At 44.5% G+C, this 26,258-nt stretch overlaps 1 protein-coding gene across 3 annotated transcripts in view; it reads left to right on the forward strand.

Moving 5' to 3' along the window:
- The window catches only part of SLC5A1 (solute carrier family 5 member 1), an 83,449-nt gene that overhangs the window by 39,486 nt on the left and 17,705 nt on the right, over window positions 1-26,258 (forward strand). For all 3 annotated transcript variants that reach the window (XM_090257263.1, XM_090257264.1, XM_090257262.1), the window contains 5 exons: window positions 13,585-13,689; window positions 14,247-14,306; window positions 15,439-15,543; window positions 24,393-24,498; window positions 25,633-25,713. In XM_090257263.1, coding sequence (XP_090113389.1) covers window positions 13,585-13,689; window positions 14,247-14,306; window positions 15,439-15,543; window positions 24,393-24,498; window positions 25,633-25,713 — 457 coding nt within the window. The remainder of the gene's footprint in view (window positions 1-13,584; window positions 13,690-14,246; window positions 14,307-15,438; window positions 15,544-24,392; window positions 24,499-25,632; window positions 25,714-26,258) is intronic.

Here is a 26,258-nt window from a genome sequence, read left to right on the forward strand (position 1 = left end):
GCACTGTACTTGGCAAGTGCTCAGTAAATGAGAACATTATGGAAGTAAGGCTGGGGATGCCCAGGAGACCCCCCAGTTGGCATTCGTCCGCTGCTTAGCACTTAGTAGTGCTAAGAAGTGAATAGAAGTTAGCATTTATGTGAAGCTATAGTTGCTGCTTCACTTAAATTTAGCTTTTGGAATGACTGTGTGACTAAGTGACCATGAGTTATGTGTATATTTAATTAAACCACTGTGAGTCTACAATTCCAGCTATACACTGACCATGTTGATATAGGCATTGTGTTATGATCAATCAGTGGCATGCATATTGAAGTAGCAAGGCTTTTCTCTTCCTTCATACTACATGGTATGTCTTACAATCGTTGGTGTTGTAGATTCAGGAAGTATGGTTATCTTCTCAAGTAGCGGTTTTTAAAAATATGTTCACTAAGACCTTCAAGTGCTGCAGAAAAGCCTCAGGGCCTTCCCTCCCTGTCTTTCCCAGCAACTCAACATTTATTTATTTTATAAAAAGGAAATCTGCTAAGATTTTATTTGAGAACAAGGTTCTGCTGTTTGCTGACTTACAAAGTATTAAAAACTGCTAGTTTAGAAGAAAAGTAAACATGGTGATTTCTAGTCTAAAATTTAAAATGTTTTAAAAACGTTATTGTGCTACACACTTGAAAGGAAAACACAGTGGGCAAGAAATTGCAAATCTAAGTACTTCCTCTCCAAAATTGAAAATAGTTTAAATGGTGTTAAACCTATACTTCTAAATTCCACTTGGCATCAAAATACAAAGTAGTTCAAGCCTGTCTGTTGGCCTAGAAGTTTATAACCGATATCAGTTCTCAAATGTGCTGGCCCAAAGAGAACCTCACAGGGCCATGGGGCCTCCGGAGTTGACATCTCTCTCAGCCTCTGGGCTGAGGCAGAAACCCTCTGTGGACCCTTTGCCCCTTCTTCCTTTGCCTCCTACTTTGTGCTCTAGGAGGAGCGAGCAACCAGAGGAGCATTGGAAAGAGTCCTAGAGGATTTTAGGAAGAGAGGACTTGAGTTGACCTTGGGTTGACACATCCAAGACCTGGAGGGCTTGAGTAGTCACCCATGAAAAAAGCAGGAGTAAATCAGGGCTTGTCAAGTCTGAAAAGAGATTGGACAGAGGAGAGGCCAGTTGGGGGCATTCCTGAAGACCTTGGGGACTTTGAAAGGAGCGGTTGTAACCTGTTTCTAAATAAGTTAATAAGGCCCAGTGAGAGAAATGGCTTGTGCCTAGGCCTGGGGATAGGACTGAGGGACAATCGAAGAGGAGGAGCAAGGACTCCCGGGCTGGGTTACAAGAGAGTCGGCTTACACAGGGAGCCAGCCAGGTAGGCCCACGGCAGCCTGAGTTGGCTGAGTCACACTGAGGCCAGCCAAGCCAACTGAGTAACAGGAAACTATAAAGCTGCACGTTTCGTAACAGTGGGCTGATTTGCCACCCAGGATTCCCTTTTTCAGTGGCACCGTGGTTTGGCACCTTTAACAAACAGCTGCCTGTTTGTAACGATTATTTGGGGATGAGAGAGATATGACAGCAGAATGCGAGCTTGGCAGGGGAAATTTCCTACTCCTTGGCCAGTGGTACCAGAAATTGCTCAGAGAGGCAGGGCCTCGGGTACACAGCCCAGTGGAGGACTCTTGTTTTGGAGGAGAATTGGGTCATACTTACGAGAGGCAGCTCCATGGGAACGGCAGGTACAATAAGGCTGAGCCAACCCTTCCACAACTCCCTTTAACACATAACTAAGCACTCCAGAGGGAGTGGGCGCCTCACAGGAACTGAAGGACTTGGCTTGTCCCAGCGTTGTGACATTGGGCCACTCTGAGTCTCAGAATCTCCTCTGTAATGGGAGACAGTTAGATTGAGGGTCTCAAAGACTCTCCCAGGAATAAATTCTAAGAGTCTATACCACAGAGGAGGGAACAAATATGAGGGAATTGGGTGTGGGCATGCTGGTCAGTCCATCACCAGAGAAGGTCTTGAAAATGGAATACCTGTGTGTCTCCCAATAGCTACAGTTTTGTTCCTTCCTTTATTATTAGAGAATCATCATAGAGGTGAGTATCAAAGTGGTTTAGGGCAAGGGTTGAAAACTTCTCTGTAAAGGGCCAGATTGTAAATATTTTCAGAGGCAATGTGATTTCTACCACAACTACTCAGCTCTGTGGCTAGCACGAAAGCAGCCATGATAACATATAAATGAATAGGCATGGCTATGTTTCAATAAAACTTTATTTACAAAAACTGGTGAAGGGCCAGATTTGGCTGGTACGCCATCATTTGCTGACCCCTTGTTCAGTCCTGGGATCTGGAGTCAGGCTTCTTGGGTTTGAATCCAGCCTCTGCGTCCCTTACTAGCTGTGTTACCCTGGGTGAGTTACTAAACAGCTCTGTGCCTCACATTTGTTATCTCTGTAACAGGGATAATAGTACCTATTTGAAGTAAGGACACGTGTGCCTCAGAAAAGTGCCTGGCATCCAGTAAACTCTCCGGTTTAGCTCTTGTTCATCTTTTTTTCATCTGGAATTTTTTAAAGGACTATCACTTTATGTATCTGATTGAATCCTCGGTGATCCAGCAAGAATGATGACTAACCCCATGGATTGCCTAAGTTCACACAAGATAATGCCAGAGCTAGAACTCACTTTGTTCTAGTTATTCAGGTCTTTTTCTCCTTATCCTTCGAGATGGAAATCTAGGAGATCAGTAGGTATAGCCTGAAGGTTTATCTGAAAACCAAGAAATTCTTTCATTTAAGGTTGACCAGAGACCCTGATGGAATTTTCTCTGAGAAAAGACGACAGCTTCTCATGCTTCTTTAACTCTCTTGAGTAAAATGTATCCGGTTGTAACTTTAAGTCTCTAAAACCTAATGATTAGATTAAAGTTCAGCCATGTAAGATGCTATTGGAGGGCCACTGGGCATCCTGGAAGAATCCAGTAGGCCTAAGACCTAGGTGGGGACTCATGAAGGAGAAAGGAAGAGCAGAAATAAGGTGGATGGACACAGAAGAGGCCGAGAGCTCACCAAGGGAACACAGTTCAGGAGGATGTAAGACGGAAGACCAACAATACTTGGCGTTCATGAGCCGGGGTAGAGGTGACTGCCAAGTTTAGGTGGCCCTCTCTTCCTGCTCTGGTTGCTTTCCACTTACATGTAGCTACGTGTGCTTTCCTTTACCCCAGGGCTGAGCCTATGTTTTTCTTAATCTCTCTCTTTTAAAAAATCTCTTCCAACACCTAGTCCAGGGCCTTGCATCTAGTAGGCACCAGACAGATATGTGCCGAATGAAATAAATGAGAAGGAAGGGAGGGACTCTCTCCTGTGACCCTCATGCTGGACCTCTGAAACAGCCTGTGTTCTGTTTTCGGGTGCAGCGGTTATGGCATAGGCAGCGGTAAGAATTTAGGAGGTTAGGACGGTACCGGGTCCAAGTCAAAGTCTGCCTCCAAGTCAAAGCCTGCCTCCAGCGCTCCACATCTCTGCTCCTACTTACAGAGAAAGTATTTTTCTTTGGGTTCTTTTTTTTTTTTTTTTTTTGACCCATGGTAGTAAAACTGAAAGTGCAAGCCTGGTCTGAACCAGAGTGCCCAATTTCAGCCTATATTGGACCCCTTGGTAAAGTCTGGCATGGCCATGCTTCTTCACTTATCTAAAACATTTGATTTTTTTTCAGTTTGAGTTAAACTTTTGCAAAGCTTGTCTGTTCCCATAGATATGTATCTCTTCTGGTTAGCATGCTCGTTGCTGCCTTGCTCTTGAATGATCTGTTCCCTCTAGTCTCCTCCTTTTCCTCTTCTTCTGTTGTACCACTCCTCATCTTTCTTCTCTTCCCTTCCCTTCTTCTCCTCTTTCTCCCCTCTGCTCTTCTCCCATCTCCCTCTCCCCCCATCCTTTCTCTCTCTCTCTCTCTCCCTCACTCCCCCGTTTTGTCCCTCCTTCTTTCTTTCTATGATGGAGCCATTTCCCTTCCTTTCTTTATGGCTTAGTATCCTTCTCAGAGTTTCTCCAATTAATACACAGCCACTCACCACCCCATGTTCTCTCTGTGTTCCCAGGCAACAGCTGACTGGTATGTTGCCAAGTTCCTGTCATCTAGTTAGTACCTAAGCTCCTGCCTTCTCCTTTCCCTCTGGCTGCCCTCCCATCATCTTCTAACACATTAGCTCTTCCACAGAAAGAGGAAGGAAAAAGTAACTCTTAATCACACACTGCCTGACAAGGTGGATGTGTTCTGAGAAATGCATCATTAGGTGGTTTTGTCATTGTGCGAACATCATAGAGTGCACTTACACAAACCTAGACGGTATAGCCTGCTACACATCTAAATTATATGGTATAGCCTACCGCTCCTAGGCTATAAGCCAGTACAGCCTGTCACTGCATGAATACCATAGGCATTGTAACACAACAGTCTGCATTTATATATCTAAACATAGAAAAGGCACAGTAAAAATATAGTGCAAAAGACAAAAAATGGTACACCTGTGCAGGACCCTTACCACGAATGAAGCTGGCAGGACCGGGAGTTGCTCTGGGTCAGTGAGTGAGTGGTGAGTGACTGTGACGGCCCAGGACATTGCTGCACGCTGCTGCAACTTTATCAACACTGTACACTTAGGCTACACTAAATTCATAAAACAATACAAGATTAAATCAAGCATAAGAGGAAATGATGCAATCAGGAGACAAGGTAAACAGATGTGTGAGGCTGCTGCTGGTGTACCATAGCATACTATTTCACAGCAATCTTCTTTCCTAAGCAGAAAGAATACACTCTAAAATAATGATTAAAAAATATAGTGTAGTAAATATATAAACCAGTAACAGTTGTTTATTACTTTGTCAAGTATTACGTACTGTACATACTTGTATGTGCTATACTTTCATACAACTGGCAGTGCAGCAGGCTTGCTTACACCAGCATCACCACAAACACGTGAGTAATGCCTCAAACTATGACATCGAGACGGCTACAACGTCACTAGGCAATAGGAATTTTTCAGCTCCATTGTAATCTTATGAGACCACCAAGGAATATGCAGTCCGTCATTGACTGAACACTATTATGTGGTGCATGATTGTGAAAGAAATATTTTTAGTTAGTTGAAGTCAGAAGAGTGCTGAAACTACTGGCTATGACGAAGTCTTTGGATTATTCATGTTGGAAATGCATCTGGACTTTCACTGTCTACTGTTGGCATGAGCATTCTGAGTTGGCTGAAGCTATATGTATCTTTTAGTGTAAAGTTTATACTAGGGAGGTGATTTAGAGTTGGAGTTAGAGCATGGATTCTGGAGCCAGGCTGCCTTGGTGTGAACTCCAGGTTCATTCATTCCTAGCTGTGTGGCTTAACCACTCTGTGCCTTAGTTTTCTCAGTTAAGAAATAGAGATCATAGCTCCCACCTCATAGAATTGTTTGGAAGATTAAAATAGTTAATACATGTAAATCTGTTAGTACTTCATTCTACATGTACATATTGAGTACCTACTATGTGCCGCATTCTGTTGTTAGGTGCTGATTGCATGTGTGTGTGTGTGCGTGTGCGTGTGTGTGACACGTTCCTATAAAATATATCCAACATTACAAATAATGGTAAATGTTAGCAGAAAATGTATTTAAATAATGAGTGAGAGGGAAGGGGTCTTTTTGACCTACATGAGAGGGTCAGGGAAGGCCTTACTGAGGACTGAGCATTTAGACTGGGGCTGAAGGACCAGAAGGAGGTGGTCATGTGAAGATTGGGGGAAGAGCAATCTAACAAGAAGGAACAGATGGTCAAAGGCCTGAGGTGGGAGGAGTTTGGGATACTTGAGCAACTGAAAGGGGGCCAGTGTTGGGGGGGGAGAGATGGTACATATTGATCAGGAGCCCTAAGTTGTTGATGATTGCAGAGACGAATTCATCTGAATTGGTAAGAAAGATAGTCGCCAGCTGCCTTGACCTATAAATGCCAACAGAAATGCGTATCTGCCTTTTGTGCAAATAACATGTGGGAAAACAATGGTTTTGGCAGTGGTTTCCTGATTATCTGCTTTTTTCGTTTTTGGAGCAAGGAGAGGTGTTGGTGAAAGGCATCCATTGTCCATGGGGGGACGTGAGCTGATGTCAAGTAAACAGAGATTATGATGAGTCTGGAGCAAGGCCTGTGTCTAAATATTTACCAGAGTCCCAGAAATAAAATTGTCTGGGTATACAAGCCCTACGTTCTCCTCTGTCCCAATCCAGGAAGTGTGATTCTCTGAGAGATGACAAGGGTCAAACTCCCCCCATAAAAAGATAACTTATGAAGGGACTAAAAAATGTTAATTGAGGTTAAAGATCAGTTCCCCCGAGGAGAAGGGAGGAATCTGAAATACAAGCGTGTTGCAGACACGCACATGCTATTCCTGAGTTTATAGTGAGAGAGGGCTGGGGGGTCTGACTGTACTGTGCTCCTTTATGGAAGTTCAGGGGAGAATGCCTGGGGAAGGATGAAAGTCAGCATGGTGCTTGTGACCTCCCCTTTGGTCCCCTGGATGTTGGTCACGTTGGGCTATAAGATCTTGTGGAAATCATGTCACTTCTCTGGTCCTCAGTTTTCTCACCTGTAAAAATAAGATGAGAATAATACCTACCTCACAGGCTGTTGTGAGATTGAAATGAGATAAAGTGAAGGAAGTGCCTGGTTCCACATTTGGCTTAAAGGAGGCTCTGTAATAGTCACCCTCTTTCCCTTTCTTAAAAGGGAAGACAAAGCTGGAAGCAGAAGCCATCTCTAGAGCTCTGGACATTCTGGGAATTATGTGGCCTGCGAACAAAGAAAGCAGTTTTCTGAAATTAGCTGAGTTCATTTGCCATTTGAACTGTGAGGATCTTGCTCCCTCCAAGAGAAAAGGACCATTCTGACTCCTTTGGGAAATTCAGGGCACTCCTTACAAATATGGGCTATATAAAAGCATCATCATCAGTATTTTTTCAACATCACATGCCTATGTGGGGCAAAACTTTCTTAAGAGTTTCTTATATTGTCACCTCACTTAAGCTCGGGAACACCCTTGTGAAGTAGGTTAAGAAGGATTCTTATCCTGGACTTATAGTGGAGGAAACTGAGGGTCGAGGCAGTAAAGTGATTGGCTCACGGTCACATAATTTGCTCTGGCAGAACCAAGATTAGAACCAGGTTACGTGTACTCAGAAGGAGGGGAAGAAAAGGGGGTCCACACCATTAAGTACGCTTTCAAGTGTGATACAGTTCACTCTTTCAAATCCATTAGCAGCCTCTAACTGTGAAGCTAGGAAGACACACACAGCCATTGTCCATTGACTCGGGCAATTCTTGACTCCTGGGTTAGTGGTCCTGAGTGTGCACATACTGCCTTACTTCCCTGAGTGTGTGGAAGTAAAAATAAAATTAATGTGTAAACTTGAATCATTTCCCCCTGGGCTATTGTTTTGTTTTCATTTGAAAATGAGAGGTTGACCTTAGTCATTGCCAAGAAAATTCTAACATCAGATGTCTAGGCTAAGACGTCTGTTTTCTATTCCTGTCACACAAAACATAAGTTTAGTTGGGTAGAGTTCAATGACACTTCCATGTCTTTTTCTACATCCCTCCCAAATAAACAGGTAACTTCCCGGCATGCTTTATTCTTAGGCCTCAGGCTGTGTGAATGAATCTGAGACATCTCTGGAATTGTTGCCCTTTATTGTTAAAGGTTTTAAAAAATTGTATTCTGGTTACATAATTATACAAACTCATTGTGGGAAAATGGGTAGCAGGAATGCCATGGAAACAGACCTTTAAAACTCTGGAGGTTAAGTAGGGGGTTTTGAAGACAAAGTCTGTTTCACCCAAATATTTTTCCCCCCACATTCTAGCTTACCAGTTTTGTAGTTAGTCATTGTGCTCCTGCTCTGGAAGAGAAGTCAAAACAAGTTTAAGGTGGGAACAGTAACTTTCAATACAGTCTAGGCAGGCTTCTCGAACTTGACTGTACAGAAGAAATCACATGGAGAGCTGATGACTCTGAATTAGAAGGTCTGGGATGGAGCCTGAGGATTTGCATTTCTCATCAGCCCCTTGGTGAAGCTGATGCTCCTGGCTCACAGAACACTCTGTGGGTAGCTTTGGTTCAGAGAGCCCGTTTCTAGAGCTGAGTTAAGTACTAAAGGAATGATCATTACATAGACTCATGTCTGCATTTGGTTCAAGAAATAGATGCAGCCCTGCTAGCTCTGACTTCTGATATTAATAGTTGGTAGAGAGAAATGAATTTGGCCAGATGTTTTCCTTGGTGGTTTAAGTAGCTTTCCCTACAGGAAAGGCTCATAGGAAAACATCATCTTTGTGCTAAGCCCTGGAAGAATTGAAGTGAAAACATTTTCAGTGATAGAGTCACTGTATTGTTAAAGCAAACCAAATTAGCATTATCAGGAATCTAACTTGCAATGAGAGGAAATTATTCTTGTTAAACGTTCCCAATAATTTAGAGGCAGATTCTCTGGCAGTGATGGGAATGCGAGGAACTGGCTTCGTCCTCACCACTGCCAAAGCAATGTGGCCGAGTGGCAGGTTTAAAAGAGGATTTGAAGCCACTTGATGTTAGAATGTGATGGGAAGTCAAGAAGGGTAGCCTGTTTTGTTCTAAACAGCCCGTGTCTGGGGTCTGAGGCCCATGTGGGGACAATTGGGACGGAGGGCCGCAGAGAGCAACAGGGATGGGGAGACTTAAGTCCATAGACAGTGAGGAGCAGACACATTAGAAGAAGAAGCTTAGTATGGGGAAGATTTGAAAGTACCACCCCTGTCCACAGATATTGGAAGGGCTAGCTAGTGGAAGAGAGATTTAAGTTGTTCTGTATCATTCCAGAGGGCATAAGTAGGACTCACTGACAGATTTCAGGTCAGTGTAAAGAAGGACATTTTAACCATTAGAGTTGTTCCATATGGATTCAGCTGCCTTGTAAGGTGAGTTCTCTATAACCATCCAGAAACTGAACATCATGCTATGATATCTGTGGGTTCGTCCAACTCTGGAAGGTTCTATGATTCTATAATTTCTTCATATATTTCCTTTCCTGCCAACTTTCTAAGATAGGAAACGAAGGCAGTAAAATGTGATTGGGAATTCCCTAAAGTCAAAGGAAAACAGAGTCTTTTTGCCTTTTGTGATGTGACATTATGTTATTCTCCAATTACAAGGCTATCACACCTCTTAGTTTGGTTAGATCCAGCTCATCTTGCAGTGACAGCAAAACTGTCTTAATACTTGTAATGGTTTCTTGAACCCCGTTAGGGGCTGAGGAATGCTTGAAAAGAAGTGACTCAGGAGCAAGGTCAAGCTGGGGAAATTTTAGATAAAGTCTACAATTCTGTGCTCAGAAAGAAGGTGGGAGGAAATTACAGAGAAGAACACATCACTGGGTTACTCCTGGGATGGGGCATCATTCCCAAATGGGCATAAATGTGGGTGAGGAGTGGACGAGAGAGTGTTTGGGAAATCAGAGTGGTGAAGGCATTGTTAATGAGCTCCAGTGAGGGGAAGGGCGTGTGAAAACCTTGTGTGGGAGAGTAGGTGATAAAGCAATGGTGTCTATGTTAGCTTGCATGGGCCGCTATAGTAAAATATCACAGACTGGGTGGCTTAGACAACAGAAACATTTTTTCATGGTCCTGGATCCAAGATCAAGGCACTGTTAGGACAGGTTTCTGGTGAGATCTGTCTTCTTGGCTTAGAGATAGCTGCCTTCTCTCTGGACACTCACATGGCTTCTTCTCTGTGTACATATGGACCAGTCCAACCAGATTTGGGACCCACCCTTATGATCTAATTTAACCTTAATTACTCCCCTAAATACCCTGTCTTCAAATACAGTCACATTGGGGATTAGGGCTTCAGCGTACAAATTTTGGGAGAACATAATTCAGACCAAAATTTACTGTAGTTCTTGTAAATTGTCTTCGAGGGTGAACTGAATGTCCTCTTGGAGGAGAGAAAGGACACTGATTGAGGGCCAGCTGAGTGTCAGTCATTACTGATTCATGATCTCATTTGACTTCTGCACAACGCTGTCATGAGAGCAGATTGAAGCTCACAGATGTTATGATCACCCAGATAGTGAGATCAAGAAAGCATTCAATCTAATTTATAAGCTCCTGCTACCGTATCACTGGAGGGGACTTTAATTAAAACCTTGCTGAATTCCTAAGGACTATGCCTTTAAACTTGGAGTTGCCAAGGAGATTACTTGGCAAGTCCATCTGGGGGTCTGGAGGTGGGGGTGTCTCTGAATAGGGAAGTGATGTGATCAGAGTTGTGCTTTGGGGAGGTAACTGGCCATGTGGGTGGGGGGTGACTGGAGATCATCTAGAAGCCTATTGCCATGGTCCTGCTGAGAAAAAAATGACAACCAGCAAGGGCAATATAAAGAAGGGCTATATTTCCATGACATTGTGAGGAAAGGCAGGGTTTGGTGAATGATTAAGTGCAGGTCATGGGGCAAAGGGAGGGAGTCCAGGATGAGGCCAAGTGAGTCACTGGGAGGACAGTAGTGCCCTTGAGAGAGATGAACTGAACCTGGGCCCAGTTCGTCTGGTACACCCAAACCTCTCCTGGCCTCCATTCCATCAGGTGGTGAGGAGATACCTCAAAAGAGCCTACAACTGCTTAAAGCCCAATACCCCCTTTGGGGGGATGTTGGGGAGGACTTCTTCAACTTAAGGTTAATCTAATGCAGTTAATCATTGCTGGTAATTAGGCTCTTAATAGTACATTAGGCTTAATAATTTATTAAGTGAGAGATGATAAATGAAAAGATAATGAGTCAGGACAGACAGGCTGCACGCATAAGGAAATTTTGATTAAAAGTGGACTGTTATCCCCATCCAGCTTTGAGGAGGAAAAAGTGGATCTCTAAAGGCCTTCTTTCCTCCCAGTTTCTCCTTCTCCTCTTCCTCCTTCTTCCTTTCCTTCCCCTCTCTTCCTCCTCCTCCTCCTTCTTCTTCAAACACACAAAGTGTTTTAATGTTTATGTTATAAGGAGAAGATGCAGTCTGGGCCAATAGAACTTTTCACGCATGAGAATCCTGCTTATAGTCAGAGGCAATAGTAATTTACTTCTTTTGCAAACTTTACTGGGCCCAATTCTTTTAACAAAGGCAAGCATGCCTACATCATACAACACACTTTAAAGTATAGATCACCAAAGATTAAAACTCTTAAGTAGCAATAATCAAAGCACGTAATTTCCCTTTCTTAATGAATAGTGTTTACCTAGTTACTCAAGTACCAGATCTAGGAGTTACCTTGATTACTCTCCCTCTCTCTCATTTCCCACATTTGATCCATCAACAAGGCCCCTCAACTTTGTTTCTAAAACAGATCCTCATCTCTGAGCTTGTCTTTGTCTCTATTGCTACCAGCCAAGACCAAGTCACTGTTCTCTCTCACCCAGAGGCAGCAGTAGCCTCCCATGTGCTTTCTGTTTTCTCCCTTGTCCCCAACACTACACTTTCCACACTCTTGAGAACAATCTTTAAAAGCAAATTAGATTCTGTCCCTGCCTTGCTCGAAACCCCCCAGTGGCCTCCCATCACACTTGCCATAAAATCCGCACTTCCTGTCCTGGCTTGCTAGGGCCTGTGCCATGTATCCCCACCCAGCCTCCAGCCTCATCTCACACCGCCCTCCCCCCGGTCCACCATACTCCAGCCACTCAGACCTTTGACCTTCACCTTCTTCCTGCTTCTCAACCATGAAGACCTTCCCACCCAAGGGGTCTTTGATTTGCTGGAATGCCTTCCCTCTGCTGTCAGTATAGTCAACTTCTTTTTTCATTCTGATCTCAGCTTAGAGGTTAACCCCCAAAGAGGGAACTTTCCCTGACTCTCCAATCTAAAGTGGTCCCTCAATCACACCTTCTCTATCTTCTTCACAGCACCTACCACTCTCTGATTTTTTTTTTTGTTTGTTTATTTATTTATGTTTCTTCTGTTAGAATATAAACTTCTGGAGTGTAAGGATGTTTTTGCCTGTGCTATTCACAGCAGAACCCTGAGCGTCTGGAACAGTGCTTTGCTTGACACATTGAATAAATGTGTAACATGGATAAATGAAGGCATTTATACCTTTACCTCCTCATCATTCTAGAGACCTCCTTTCAGTCCAGCCTTCAGGGATCTTCTTCTCCTCTGACTTGGCACTAAGTACCCAATTGCCTTATATTGGGAGTTGGGCCTGTTAGGACAGTTTTTTTGGAATGATCTGTTGTTTAGGGAAATCTGTGTTCTGTTCCAGATTTGGGACCTCTTTTCAAAAAATTTTCTGCTTTCAACAGCTGCTGACTATCAAAGCTAATCCTTTTCTTAAAGATTTTATTCATTTATTTTTAGAGAGGGAGAAGAGAGGGAGAAACAGAAGGAGAGAAGAACCTATGTGGGGTTGCCTCTCACAGGCTCCCAGCCAGGGACCTGGCCTGCAACCCAGGCATGTGCCCCGACTGGGAGTCAAACTGGCCACCCTTTGGTTCACAGACCAACACTTGATCTATTGAGCCACACCATCCAGGGCCAGATTTGGAACCTCTTAAGGATAAACAAATAACTACAAGCCTCCCCCATTCACTTAGCAAGAATGGAGATAATTATACTAGTTTGATATTTATCAAACACTGCCATACCTTCTGCTCCTGTGGATGAAAGGCTCTGGAACTTCCTGGAGTTCTCTTGAGCCTCAGATGCAATTGAGTTGATGGCACAGTATCATGACTGGTCACTGCAAGCTCGCTATCTTGGTTCACCTGGCATTTTCCCCTTCCAGGTTTCACTCTTGGTATTTAATATATGTTCTTCCAATCTGTCTTCTGACCTGTGTATTGAGACATATTGGAAAATGCAGTGTTTTGTGCACTTGTCTCTGGCTCTCTGGGATCTTTGCAAAAATAAAAATATCATATTAATTTAGAGAATTATTATTATTAATATCATCTCTTGTTACGTGGGAGCAAAATGGAATCACGGAATTTAATGGCTAGGAGTCACTTGAAAATCACTGTCTCTGCTGCCTCCCTTCTCTGACAAGTGGCAGGACTGAGGCCAAGAGGCTTCCTTTCAAATGGTTCTTTATCAAACTGTCCCCATTTACTGAAAACCTATGTTGATTGAGGTCCCAAGCCAGGAGTGCTGGGGTACACAGAGATGGCTGGCATGGGCCCTGCTCCTGAACCCTTTTGGGAGACTTCTGGGGGAGGCCTGCGAGGCCGTGGGGCTTCCCATGTCTTCTTCAGTACGGTGCATTGGGCTCATAAAGGACTCACGGGTGATCTGATTTGAGGACCCAGCCTATTGGCCCTTCCTTAATTCCTTCCTTTTCCTCTTCACTATCATTACCCAAGTCCCCACAGCCACCTTCAGAACTAGCGGTCCTGACAGACTCCAGCACGGTCAAGTTCTTGGCGTTCTTCTCTTTCTTGCCCTTCTCTTGGCTGACATGTTCCTTCTCTTCTTGGTGCACTCCTGAGTGTCCTGATGGAGCATAGAGTTCTCACCCTAATTTATTTTTGTGTTTCCAGATTGGAGCTTCTCTTTTCGCCAGTAACATCGGAAGTGGCCACTTTGTAGGGCTGGCTGGGACGGGAGCAGCTGCAGGCATTGCCACTGGGGGCTTTGAATGGAATGTGAGTAACATCAAAGACACCATGTCCTGGCGCTGGAAGGAGCTTTAGCAGCCAGCCAGTTCCAGCTATGCTCAGACGTAGATGCTTGTAGATGTTAGGGAAAGTCTTCCGTCCACCCTGAGATGCAGATGAAGGAGGAGCCCAGTTTCAGGAACCCCAGGTCCTGCTCTCCTGCCACTGGAGTAGCATGAGAAAATCACTGATATAATCACAATAGCGTTTTTTTCTTCTCTTAAAAAGCCATATTGGAGGTTTGAAAATGCTCATTATTATAATTATTTATTTTTTAAGCGGTCTCTAAATGGTATTTTACTTTTTGTAAAGCAGGGAGGAGGGAAAAGGAGCTGTGATGTCACTGGGCAGTCATGAGGGGCCCCTTCCACCGTTGCTCAGCTACCAACCCCGTGGGCCAGTCAGGCAGCAAAGACCCCTCCAGCTCTGAGGGCCACGTAGGGAGTTGTTCTCAGATCCCAAAGAGAAGCCACTGGGTGATTGTTCTGCTGTAGCTGAGGGTATCCAGGCAGCATGATCTTACTCCATTTCTTTTCCGGTTTTAGGCCCTGATTTTGGTGGTTGTGCTGGGTTGGTTGTTTGTCCCTATTTACATCAAGGCTGGGGTAAGTATCTGTTGTTCTATCTACTGCAGACTGACGAACACACACACACACACACACACACACACACACACACACACACACGCACACACACACGAGCTTGGTCCCCTGAAAGGCAGAGGAGACTTTTCAGGATAAATGGCAGAGAAAGCCTGTGCCTTGGCTTTATTGTGCAGGTTATAAAGTTTCTGATTGCTTCTAGGGACACTGAGAGGACCCACTAAGCCATAACTTGCTCCTCTCTGAAGCATCATGGCCTCTTACACTGGGTGTGTATTTACAAGGCACTGCCCTGCGTTTGCTCGTGATATTCAACCCTGCGCCTCTGCCCCTGGAAGGGTCATATTTACCCTTCATTTATGTACATCAGCAGGTTTCTTTGCTGAGCATGCAACTGGTACTTGACTATCAAATACAGGCTCCAACTGTCGAAGAAAGCTCTATGACCTTTACCTAAGGCAGCTTTAATAGCGTTTCTTCAGGGAGATATAATAAGTAACTACTGTGTGTAAGTCCATTGGAAGCAGCATGGAAGAAACACGGGGCCGACTCTGCAACTTCTGGAGGCTGTTGGTGACGCATGTCTGATCCCAGCAGACAGCAGGCTCAGGGTTCAGGGAATAAGACAGAGTGTGGCTGGGATTTGTGGAACGGAACTGGGAGAACATTTGAGCAGGCCTGCAGGCAGAATCTGTGGTAAAGCCTGTGTGCACAGCAGGGTGAAGCACACAGCCAGCCTGGCCACCTTGTTTGGTGCATTGCAAAGATGCCATTGTTGTTATGTCTTGTGCACAGTAGGTGCTGTGTATAAGAAAATCTATCTACCTATCCCCACCTCCACCAGGGCAGAGATCTGCCTTCTTGATTATGTGCAGTCAGGTATTTATTTTAAAAAGCATTAATAAGGCACCTTCTATGTCCTGGGCTAATACACAGCCACCTCTGCAGTAAGGCACGTGGGACTGAGATGAGCAAATGGCTAGGGGACGGCCACCTGGCTATGTCACAGGCTTCTCTGACCAACAAGGGTTAAGCATTGATCACACCTCTGGTACCTTGGCAGGTGCTACTCCTTTGCTTGCTCTGGGCCTTCTGGTCCCTCTGGCTGCAGTGACCTCCCCTCCCTCCCGTGCAGGTGGTGACGATGCCGGAGTACCTGAGGAAACGGTTTGGCGGCAAGCGGATCCAGGTCTACCTCTCCGTCCTGTCCCTGCTGCTCTACATTTTCACCAAGATCTCGGTGAGTCCGCCGCTCGGTGAGGCTGGGCACTGGCTGGCTCAGAACCTGAGCCGTCTCGCTCCTGAGCATATGCTGGCCCCCCAAGGGGTAGTGCTATACGTTTCTATTAATTCAGCCCCTTAAGCCTTCTTGCTCCTTACGGTGAAGTCCTATTTCCTGCATCAAGGAGCCAACACATGGAACTCCTTATCCTGTACCATGGGGAAGGTTAAAAACATAAACGGGTTTAAGAAGGTTCAGTGAAAGCTGTTCTTAATAGAAGACTAAAAGGGAGTTAGGGCTGTCTGAGGGCTGGCCCCAAACTTAGATATAGCCATGGCTTTTGTGCCCTCTCAGGGTCAGAATCTGGCTTTCGGTGACATTTCTGATGCACTTAAACGTGAGCAGTCAGTGACCATTTCAAGAGAGATTCTCACTCTTCCTTTATGGATGAAGAAACAAAAAGCCTGGGGACGGAAAGTACTTGCTCAGGATCCTGAGTCAGGAATGGAACCCAGATCTCGGGCTGCAGCTCCCTGTCCTTTTCGCTGTGCAGGACTCCTCCGGTTTGCCTGGAATCAGCTCCCTGGGCCTTAGTCACTAACCCTCTGGGGGATTCCTGCTCTCTCTGAACTCAGCCACTGGGGCTGCTCCCTGTGTCATTTAGCCCGTCTCCCTGTCAGCCTGGAGCTGCAGGCCCTGATTGGCAGAGCTGCAATTTCTCGGGATTGGTTGGCCACAGGGGTGTATTTTAGAGCTGCACAGAGCTCTGGGCCAACCCACTGCTGCAAGGCTTGTGTTCCTTCTTCACTTCACTTTTCCTTCCTTGAAAGGGTGCAAGTCAACTTCTTTTGATGGCAAAACAAAACAAAGCAAAACATCCAGGAACCACCAAAGTTCTGAAGTTTGCTTATAGGTTTTGCTTGTCCCCCTTTTTTTTTTTTTTTTTTTTTTAATCCTCAAGGTGATTATGGCTGAGGAACATTCCATTGTGTATATGTATCACAACTTTTTATCGACTTGTCTGTTGATGGGCATGTGGGTTGGTTCCATATCTTGGTTATTGTAAATAATGCTGCAATGAACAGAAGGAGGCATATATTCTTTTGAAGTTGTGTTTTGGGCTTCTTTAAATATATATCCAGAAGTGGAATCGCTGCGTCATAAGACAGTTCTATTTTTAATTTTTTGAGGAACCTCCATACTGTTTTCCATAGTAGAGGCACCGACCTGCATTCCCACCAACAGTGAGTGAGGGTTCCCTTTTCTTCACGGGTTGTCTGTCTTATCTGGAGTTGAAAGTGTTTTTATATATCCTGGATAGGAAACCCTTCTCAGATGTCTGATTTGCAAATATTTTCTTCCATTCTGTAGGTTGTCTTTTCACTTTCTTGATAGTGCCCTTTGATGCACAAAAGTTTTAAATCCTGATGTTTATTTTGTCTACATTTTTTTTTAATTTTTAAAAATATTTTACTTATTTATTTTTAGAGAGAGGGAGAGAAACATTGATGCACAAGAGAAACATCAATGTGTGGTTGCCTCTCAAATGCTCCCAACTGGGGGACCTGGCCTGTAACCCAGGCATGTGCCCTGACTGGGAATCAAACCTGCGACCTTTTTTTTTTTTTGGTTCGAAGGCCAGCGCTCAATACAAGAGCCACAGCAGCTGAGGCTCTACTTTTAGTTTTGCTGCTCATGCTTATGTGGTCATTGAATTCACCGATTCTGTGACACCAGAAAAATCCATTGACAAAGCTGAGATCATGAAGATTGACTCCTATGTTTGTTCCTTAGAGTTTTACAGTCTTAGCTCTTACATTAGGTCTTTGATCCATTTCGAGTGCATTTTTGTGTACGTTGTAAGGTAGAGGTCCAACTTTATTCTCTTGTATATGGATACCCAGTTCCGCCAACACCATTTTTTGAAGACTATTATTTCGCCATTGGAGGGTCTTGTACATATGCTTTTTGCACAACTCAGTGAAAACCTGCTTTTACCCAGAGGGTTGAAAGGGGTTTGTCTTGGAGTTGGGAATGACACCCAGGATTACTGCTCCCTCCATGTCCCACTAACTGCTTCAAACTTCTGCTGCTGCACTGATTGGTGTCTTTGTGCTTTCGCTGCCCATGTGATGATTCTAACTTCTTCACCCTTTCCTTCCCTCCTTCAGGGCTAGTTTTTAGTTATTGTACTATTTTATTGGAGATCAACGTGCAGAGACTGCACTGTGAAGTACTGGGAGGGGTGGAGAAATCAGTCTACCTGAGGGGGAAGGGCAGCAATGTAAGAGGAGAAAAAGAAATGTAAGCAGTGGGGGTGGGGAGGTCACCCTGAACTTGCAGGAAGTTGGTGATGGAACAGTTCCTTGGTTCAGCTTGTGAGGTGGGACCTGTTTAATGAACATGTAGAGAATGGCACTTGGACTCCCCATTCTCAGCAACAAGACTAATCCAAGTCCACAGTTCAAGGGGGTGAAAGTCTGTGGACTACAGTTGCCATGGAAAGGGCACCTTCTGTCCTCAAAGCCGGTATAGGGGTAGTCATATAAATAAATGAAGTGCCCCACCTTGCTCCCTGCCTTCCCATTACATCACTTACTGTTCAGGTTACTGATTAAACCTCCCTGGACATGGGAACTCCCAGATAGCTGAGGGGCAGCCTCCCTCAGCTCAGGTCCTGAGGAAGCCCATCCCCTAGCAGTCTGCTTTTTCGGAATTCTGCTTCTGAATCGTAGTTGGTGTAGGCTGTGCCCTCTGTGTGTGATTTCTGGGGCTGCTTACTCAAGGCCTGGCCCTGTGTCCTGCCTGCTCTAACTGCTTCCCAGAGCCAGCAAGCCATTGAATAATGTACAAGAAGGATGATAACTGCCCTCTGTTTGGTGCCAGTCTCTACTCAGTCTCCAACAGGGGCCTTATTCTGTTTCCATTTCTCACAAGAGTATTGCATGGGGAGGGATTTTAATTTTATTTTACATTTCCTGGAAGAGAAAACGGAGTCTCAGAGAAGTTAAGTAATTTGTCCCAAATCACACAGCTGGTGTATGGCAAAGCCAGGATTGAATCTTGGGTGTCTCTAAATCCCCAAATCTGTCTTCTCCACACAGTTCTGCTCCATGCTTGGATGGAATGAAGGCATAGGATGACAGAATGGAATAGATGATCTAGTCCTATGTGCTATGCTCTCATTTTACAGATAGGGAACCTGAGGCCCTGGTGGGGAAGGGGTTAAATAGTAGCAGCTCTAGGGTGAGAAGCAGGATCTCTTGATACTGAATTCAAACCTTTTGACATTATATACTCCTGGACCTACCCCTTGCCTCCTAAGTCTTTTAGTTGTTTAGTGTAGAGTGGGTCAAAATTCAAGACCTTGGGAAAAGTTAAGATGGCCAGTTAAATGACCTTACAATATAAAAGAGTTTCTGAGAGTGAGATTTGAGAGGCCTGTGAGGAGGGAACATTGGCTGTACACTGGGCAAATGAAGGGTCTGAAGGAGGGACATTTAGGCATGAGGGAAGGTAAGGGAAGAGAAGGGCCAGATAGGCAAGGCTTTGTCTTTATACATTTAGGTTCACCATGTGTCACAGAGCATTCAGTCTTTAAAAGGTTTATGCTGATGTCAACCTGCCAGACACATACATTAAAATACGCATGAGTTTAGGGTTCATGGAGAAAAGAAAAGAATTGTTAGTTAACAAAGTAAGGAAGTCAAGTACTTACATCACACAAATATTAATCAATTTTTGTTGTGTGTGTGGAGAGGCACGGACAATTTGTGATGGGTGAGAAGAGTGGCCTCGTGGGATCCATGTTCAGACAGTGAATAAGCAGGGACCTGCTAGCAAGGCTTGGGGAGGATATAGGGGTCCAGTGGGTATGTAATTGATGGGAGAGAAAACTGAAATGTATTTCAGGTGCAGGACCCAGATGTGACCCAGGCCATTGAGCAGCGGTGCTGTGGGGCCATGACGATGGCTGCTATGTTGTGAACACATCCTTTTGGGCTCTGAGGCCCAGACTTGATTTCCCCTCCATGTACTCCTCTGAATTTTATTAGCTCTGCCTGAGAACCCTGTCCTATTGAGTTCTGAGAGTCACTTTGCTCTGTCAAATTTCAGGGCATCATATATCTTATTTGAATGTGCACAATCACTTGAGATAGAGCCTCATTTCATGGATTACACGTGATGATCGATGCCCCTGTTTCTGTTTCCTGGGGCTATAATCACAGACTGTGACTGCAATAAGCTTTTACAGCAACTTCCCTGTCCATTTTGGATCACTGGGTGAAAACAGAAGCTTTTGCTTTTGCTTTTGCTTTTGAATGTTCATCACCTGCACCATTTACTTTCAAAAATGGAAAGAGAAATTAGAGCAATGGGGCTCTCCATCTCAAGTCTTATTGGAGGTAGGATTTGTTGGGTGCTTAGATACACTAGGACCAGAATGGGCAGAAAACACAACTGTATAAAATCACAGGATCTCAAAGCATCAGAATTGAGACAAAACAATCTGCCCAAGGCTGATAGTCAGAGACTCTGTTACTCTAAGAGGTTTTTCCAATTGAGTCTCTTTTTATTGTTCCCCATGAGTCCCATGGAAATTGTTCAGCCATGCCTTCAAAATGATGGGAATAAAGCTCTTGGGCTAAATCTAACTTCCTGTTTTTGTAAATAATGTTTTATTGGAACACAGCAACACCCGTTTATTGATGTCATGTCTATGGCTGCTTTCATGTTTCCGTGGCAGACTTGAGCTTGTTGGTCAGGCTGTGTTGTCTGCAAAGCCTAAGACATTTATTATCTGACTCTTTATAGAAAAAGTTTGCTGAGTCCTGGTCTAGAGGACCATAATTTTCTATTTCACTTCAACTTGGCTTTGCTTAGCAAAATTGGGGAAATAGCCTTCCTTCCTTCCTTCCTTCCTTCCTTCCTTCCTTCCTTCCTTCCTTCCTTCCTTCCTTCCTTCTTTCATTCCTTCCTTCCTTCCCTCTCCTTCCCTCCCTTCCTTTCTTTTCTTTTTCTTTATTAAGATCTAATAATTTGGAGGAGAAGCAATCTGGAATGAGCTGTGAAAGAAATGCTCTCATAGGATTGTACAAGAGTTCTTTTATATCAAAGCTGGTGGTATATTTCCTATCTAGTCCCTTATTATTATGAATGAAAAAAGTAATGACATGCTTCAAACATACAGAAAAGTACTAAGGATAATAGAGCAAATGTTACCACCCAGATTCTATAGGTCTAAAGCATTTACCATTTTTAAAAAGAAATAAAACATTACAGATATGACCAAAGGTTTATCTGTGCCCTTCTTGACCTATTTCCTTCCTTCTTAAAAGGCAAACACTGTCTTAACTTGGTATGTATTCTTCTGACCTATAATTTTACATGTTTATACATATATGTATATCCCTATATTCATTAGGAATATACTCATATTGTGTTTTAAAATTTCTGCTCCCTCCACCTTTAAAACTATAAAAAAATGTATCAACAGTATTTAAGAAAAGCTGGAGGGGAAAGCCACCATAATTCTATAGCTCTAATTCAAACATTTTAATACAGTGGCCTTGCCTAGATTATGTGCATCCTTTTACAGAGTTGTACTCTTATGGCCTTTCTCTCCCCCCGCACCCCCCTTAGCATCAAACCGTAAACATTTTTCCATGTTTTTATCTTCAGAATTATTATTTTTAGAGGCTGTGGAACACAATCATTGGTACATAATTTTCAGCAAGCCATTTGGAAATTCTCTGGTGGACAAAAAACTCTCAGTGGTGGTCATCTTTGGGCCAAGTGATGGAAGGGGCCACATTTACTTTTCAATGTGTAACTTTCTGTGCTGTTTGCTTTTAAACCATATATATGAATTATTTTGTTTTAAAAGAAAGTAAAAAAAAGTGTTTTTGCATTAAAGAAGACCTTGCCCTCTGCAGAAAATATTCCAGAAAGGAGGACCCTCACCTTTTAATGTTGTTGGAAGGCCTTTGGACTTGGAGAGAAAAATCTGGATTTTATCCTTTGAGCAAGTCATTAACTTTGTTTTTCTCACCTGAAAAGTGGAGTCAATTTACCTGTTCCATCACCTCAGTTTGAGGATGCATGCAATGCGTATGTCTAAAAGCTCTTGGTAAACTGTAAAATCACCTGGATACAGAGGAAAAATTCTCTGTGAAGCAGGATCAAGTTTGGGCACCTAGGAGGTTTAAAGACTAATGTCAGAGTACCCAGGCTAATGTGGGAGCCTGTCTGTGGTATCCCCATCCATTCTTGGTGGCTTTCAGGGTCTCAAGGACAGAAAGAACTCATTCCTGAAGTTAGGGGTAACTCATGGGAGGAAAAACTTGTCTTAGGTTTTTTCTATTCATTAGGCAGTTTTTCTTAGAATTCTTTATCTGCCCTGTTAGCTGGAAATAGAGTATTATAAAAACAAGATTTCTATTGCCCAACACTTCTCGTAAGTGTTTATACTTTGTTAATAGCTTATCTTAGGAGTTGTGTGTTATTTATTTGTGACTAATAACAGCAAGGCAAATATTAATGAGAATATCACAGTCTACTATGATGTGTTGTCATAAAACATTACAAATTAACTACTCTGGAAAATGAGTCAATCAAGGGTATTCTAAAGGCAGTCGTAGCCTTGGAATGTACATATTTTGCTCACTATGCTTATTAGCTAATCTACTGAATCATACTTAAAGGCATTCCATTGTAATCAATAAATTGGGCCCTTCAATTGACGTAACTTTATGGGGCGATATGGACACATGGGAGGGGAGGGACAGGCATTAGGATGACTCATCACAATTTCAAGTGGCCCAGTGTGTACAGTCAGGATAGAGTGACCATTTCACCCGTAGCAAGGCTACGGTGTGGCTGAGAATGCTCTTTTTTTTTTTTGGCTGCTGCAGAGGGCAGGGTGGAACAGGTGCAAGACCTGAGAAGGAAGTACTTGCCTCGATGGCAGGCCTTTCCCACTTCCAGCTGCTGAGATCACAAGCCCCACTTAAAGACGGGAACACTGAGACATGGAGAGGCACAGTGTACTATCCAGTCACTCAGGCCTATGGTGGCAGTGCTGGGGTTAAAACCCAAGTCCTTTCACCACCAGCCCTTAGCTCTCTTTCTAAGGCACCATGTCTCTCCCGACCTCCTGCTTCTGGCTCTTCTCCTCCACCAGGAAATAGAATGACATTAGTTCTTCTGAGGCTAGAGAATCTGTAGGGCACCCAAGGCACAGGGTCATCAGGAGGTCTGTGTTGGAGGAGGAGGAGGTCATCTTGGGGGAGGATGTCATGCATTAACACATAGGCTTGGACTTGGCGTGAGATCAGCTCTCAGACAACGAAAAGGCAGGGAGTAGGAGGTTTGGCTGGTAGGGCCCTGAGTCACTGGAGGGTGCTGACCAAGAGGGGAAGATAAGATAGAGAGATGCAAGGGTACCATTTTCCAGGGCTCTTAATGGGTGGCCCTCCGCATGCCCTGGCATGTATCAGGCTTTACGCAATAAAACAGCTCATGCATTGCATCTTGGGGAAGTCTAATTTCTTTCCTGCCTAGAGATCTGAAAACAAAAGATTCACCGGTATCATTCCTTAATCCTACCCTCCCTGGTAGTAGTTCACAGAAGCCAAAGAAAATTCATTTTGGGTGACTCCAGTGCCTTCTGTTGGTTTAAATTAGCAACTGCACCATCCAGGCAGGTAGAAGGTTCTTTATGGGGCTAAATGAAGCAGTGAGAAGGAAAAGAACTGTATCAAGAACTGGCGAATTCAGGGGTGAAAAGGGAACAATTTGCCCTGAATTTAAATAAGCTAATCTAGATAAAACCACCTAGCACCAAGCCTGCCAAGCAAGAGGTTCTTGGTGGTGTTCTGGTTGTGTTAGGTCAAGATGGACTCCATCTGGGCTGGAGAGGTAAAACTATGATGTTTCTCTCCCCTCCACGGCGGGACTGGGGTTTCCCTTGCATGGGACTTTCCAGCACTCAAACTTGCCTTGGGAATAGATCTGATAAATTTTTGCACACTAAGGTATAAACAGTGGATAATAGCTTAGAGTAGCAGTCCACAGGTGTGTAAAAGGAACCTCAAGGTATTAATAATTGTTCCTTGGCAAACAGAGTTCCGTAGTTAAGTAAGTTTGTGAGGGATCATTTATCCTGCTTCCCTCCTGGGGATTCACAGTCCAGGAAGTATATTCAAGGCTCAGAGGAGTTGTGTGGTAAAGACTGCCTCAGCTTTGTTTAACCCAGCATTGCACAGATCTCTTTGACCATAGGATCCTTTTCTTTTCATGAAGTATCTATCATCATCTTAAGTAAAGCTTGTTGGAAAACTTAGGAATAGAGCGTGACTCTCGGGTATTTGTATCCTTTTATTTTTATTTTATTGTGGGAGGAACACTAAGCATGTGATCCATCCTCTTGACAGATTTTAAGTGTACAATACATTATTGTCGACTTCTAGGCACAATGTTGCACAGCAGATGCCTAGAGCTTGTTCCTCTGACTTAACTGAAACTCCATGCCTATTGATTAATAACTCCCTATTTCCCCCTCACCCAGCACCTGGTAACCACCATTCCAGTCTTCGATTTTATGAATTTGACTGTTTTAGATACACATATACATGGACTCATGCAGTACTTGTCTTTCATGTTCTTAACTGGGAATAAAAACATGAATATTTAGATGTGGTATTTCAGCCAAAGAGCGAGGGGATGTGGGCCGACATTGGACCCTAGAAATCACAAACACTGACGCTACTCAGGAGAGAGGTTGTGTGAACCCCTTCAAGTTCACCACCTGGCCCTGCAGCCAGCTGGCCTCTCTCACCTCTAATTCACTTCTCCTCTTCTTCTAGGCAGACATCTTCTCTGGGGCCATATTCATCAACTTGGCCTTGGGCCTGGATCTGTACCTGGCCATCTTTCTCCTATTGGCAATCACTGGCATTTACACAATCACAGGTGAGTCCATTCACCTGTCCAAGCCCAGCCCTGGATTAGACACAAGGAAAGAAAGAAAGGAAGTAGGAAACAAGGCTTCTTCTCTCAAGTAAGAGAGATTCACCTGGGAAACAGTGTGAGGATGGGGTATTTGCTTGGTCCTAAATCACAGACCTTGACAAATTATATACAGATTGCCCCAGAAAACTCCAGTGTTGGCTGGAATAGTCAAGGCAGCTTCTTCCAGGAGGCGGGGCAGGGCTTGGCCTTGGAGGCTGTGTTGAGGACCTGGCTAAGTTGAGAGAATCAGGGAGGGAGTGCCAGGTGCAGGGACAGGTTAGAGCGAGTCATGGCGGCAGGAATGGGCACCACATGGGGCAGGGTGAGCAGCAGATGTGTTTGGCTGCAGGAGGGTGGTCAGTGGGAGATAATTGGAGGTGTCTGTGTGTGGGAGGGTGATAAGTCCTGATAATTCAAATGAGGTCACAGGGTAGGGGCCTTGGAATCCAGACAGAGGCCTTGGATTTGATGTGACAGGGAGTGGGAGGCACTCTGGGGAAGAAGGAGGGGACTAACACATACAAGGAGATTTTAGAGGAGGACTGGAAAAGCTGATGACATGAGGAACAATTGGGGACCCCTTTGTGGTGCTGTTACTCTGCCCAGGTCAGAGGCCAGGGTCAGTGATGGAACATGCTGCTTAGCTTGAGCCCCGTAGCTTAGGGGACAAGAAATAGTTAGATGGTCTGGGAGCAGAGTCAGTGTATAGCAGCCCTCCGAATGTGTCCACTTGATAATGTGCCAGCCATCTGGTAGAGATGTCAGCTCTTTGCTGTCCCTTGGCTTCATTTGTGGGAGATACTTCTTCTTACCTGCCGAGGATCACATCAAGCTCTTCCTCCTCATATACGGAGAAGCATTTCTCCTTTCCTCAAGGGTTTCCCAGCTTGTCTGTGAAGAGTGGAGATGTTGGATCATGCTGGGGAGCAGACTGCTGTGACAGGGCAAGAGGAGGAAGGAAGGAGGGGCAGGCGGGTGACTGAGGGGCGTGCTCAGAGGTGTGCAGGGGGAGAGGGGTGGCCGCAGGGACAGGAGGCAGGCTGACTCGTTGCTCTCCTACACGACATCATAGATATTGTCTCCTTGTCTGCTTAGGGGGCCTGGCAGCTGTGATCTACACGGACACCTTGCAGACGGTGATCATGCTGGTGGGGTCTTTTATCCTGACTGGGTTTGGTAAGTAGGGCGGGGGCAGGCTGAGGAGGCAGGGAGGCAGAGACAGAGGTCCAGGGAGAGAAAGAGGAGTCCAGCCTCTCTGCCTACCTTCCCCAGGCGGGCGGTCCAGCCCAGACTGGCCATTACTGTGGGTGTGCAGGGGCCACCTTCCTCAGCCCTGGACGTCTGAGGGTGGGCCTGGCCCGGACAACACCTGTCTTCCTTACTGTCCCCTCTGGACAGTCCTCGCTAGGCAGTCTGGGGCCTGTGATGATGTGGTCTTCTCTCTACAGAGAAACTGGACCAAAAAAGGGACTAGACTAAATATCCATCCCGCTAAATATATTCAAATGTTGTGTCTGAAATCTCAGATTACACCTTGTCTACATTTTGATGTTAAATGTCCTTTCTTGTATGAGTTGATGATAGGGTGGGATCATTTTCTTGTTTATGTCCTTATTTGACAAAATTTAAAAAAATCAGCCACTCCGTGCTGGCCCTGCCACCCCCTAATTTGGTAAAATTTTGTCTGTAAAATCCTAAAGACAAGACTAGAAAACCTAGAT

Source organism: Furipterus horrens, unplaced genomic scaffold, assembly GCF_987537825.1.
Source record: "Furipterus horrens unplaced genomic scaffold, mFurHor1.1.pri manual_scaffold_11, whole genome shotgun sequence".
NCBI classification, from domain to species: Eukaryota; Metazoa; Chordata; class Mammalia; order Chiroptera; family Furipteridae; genus Furipterus; species Furipterus horrens.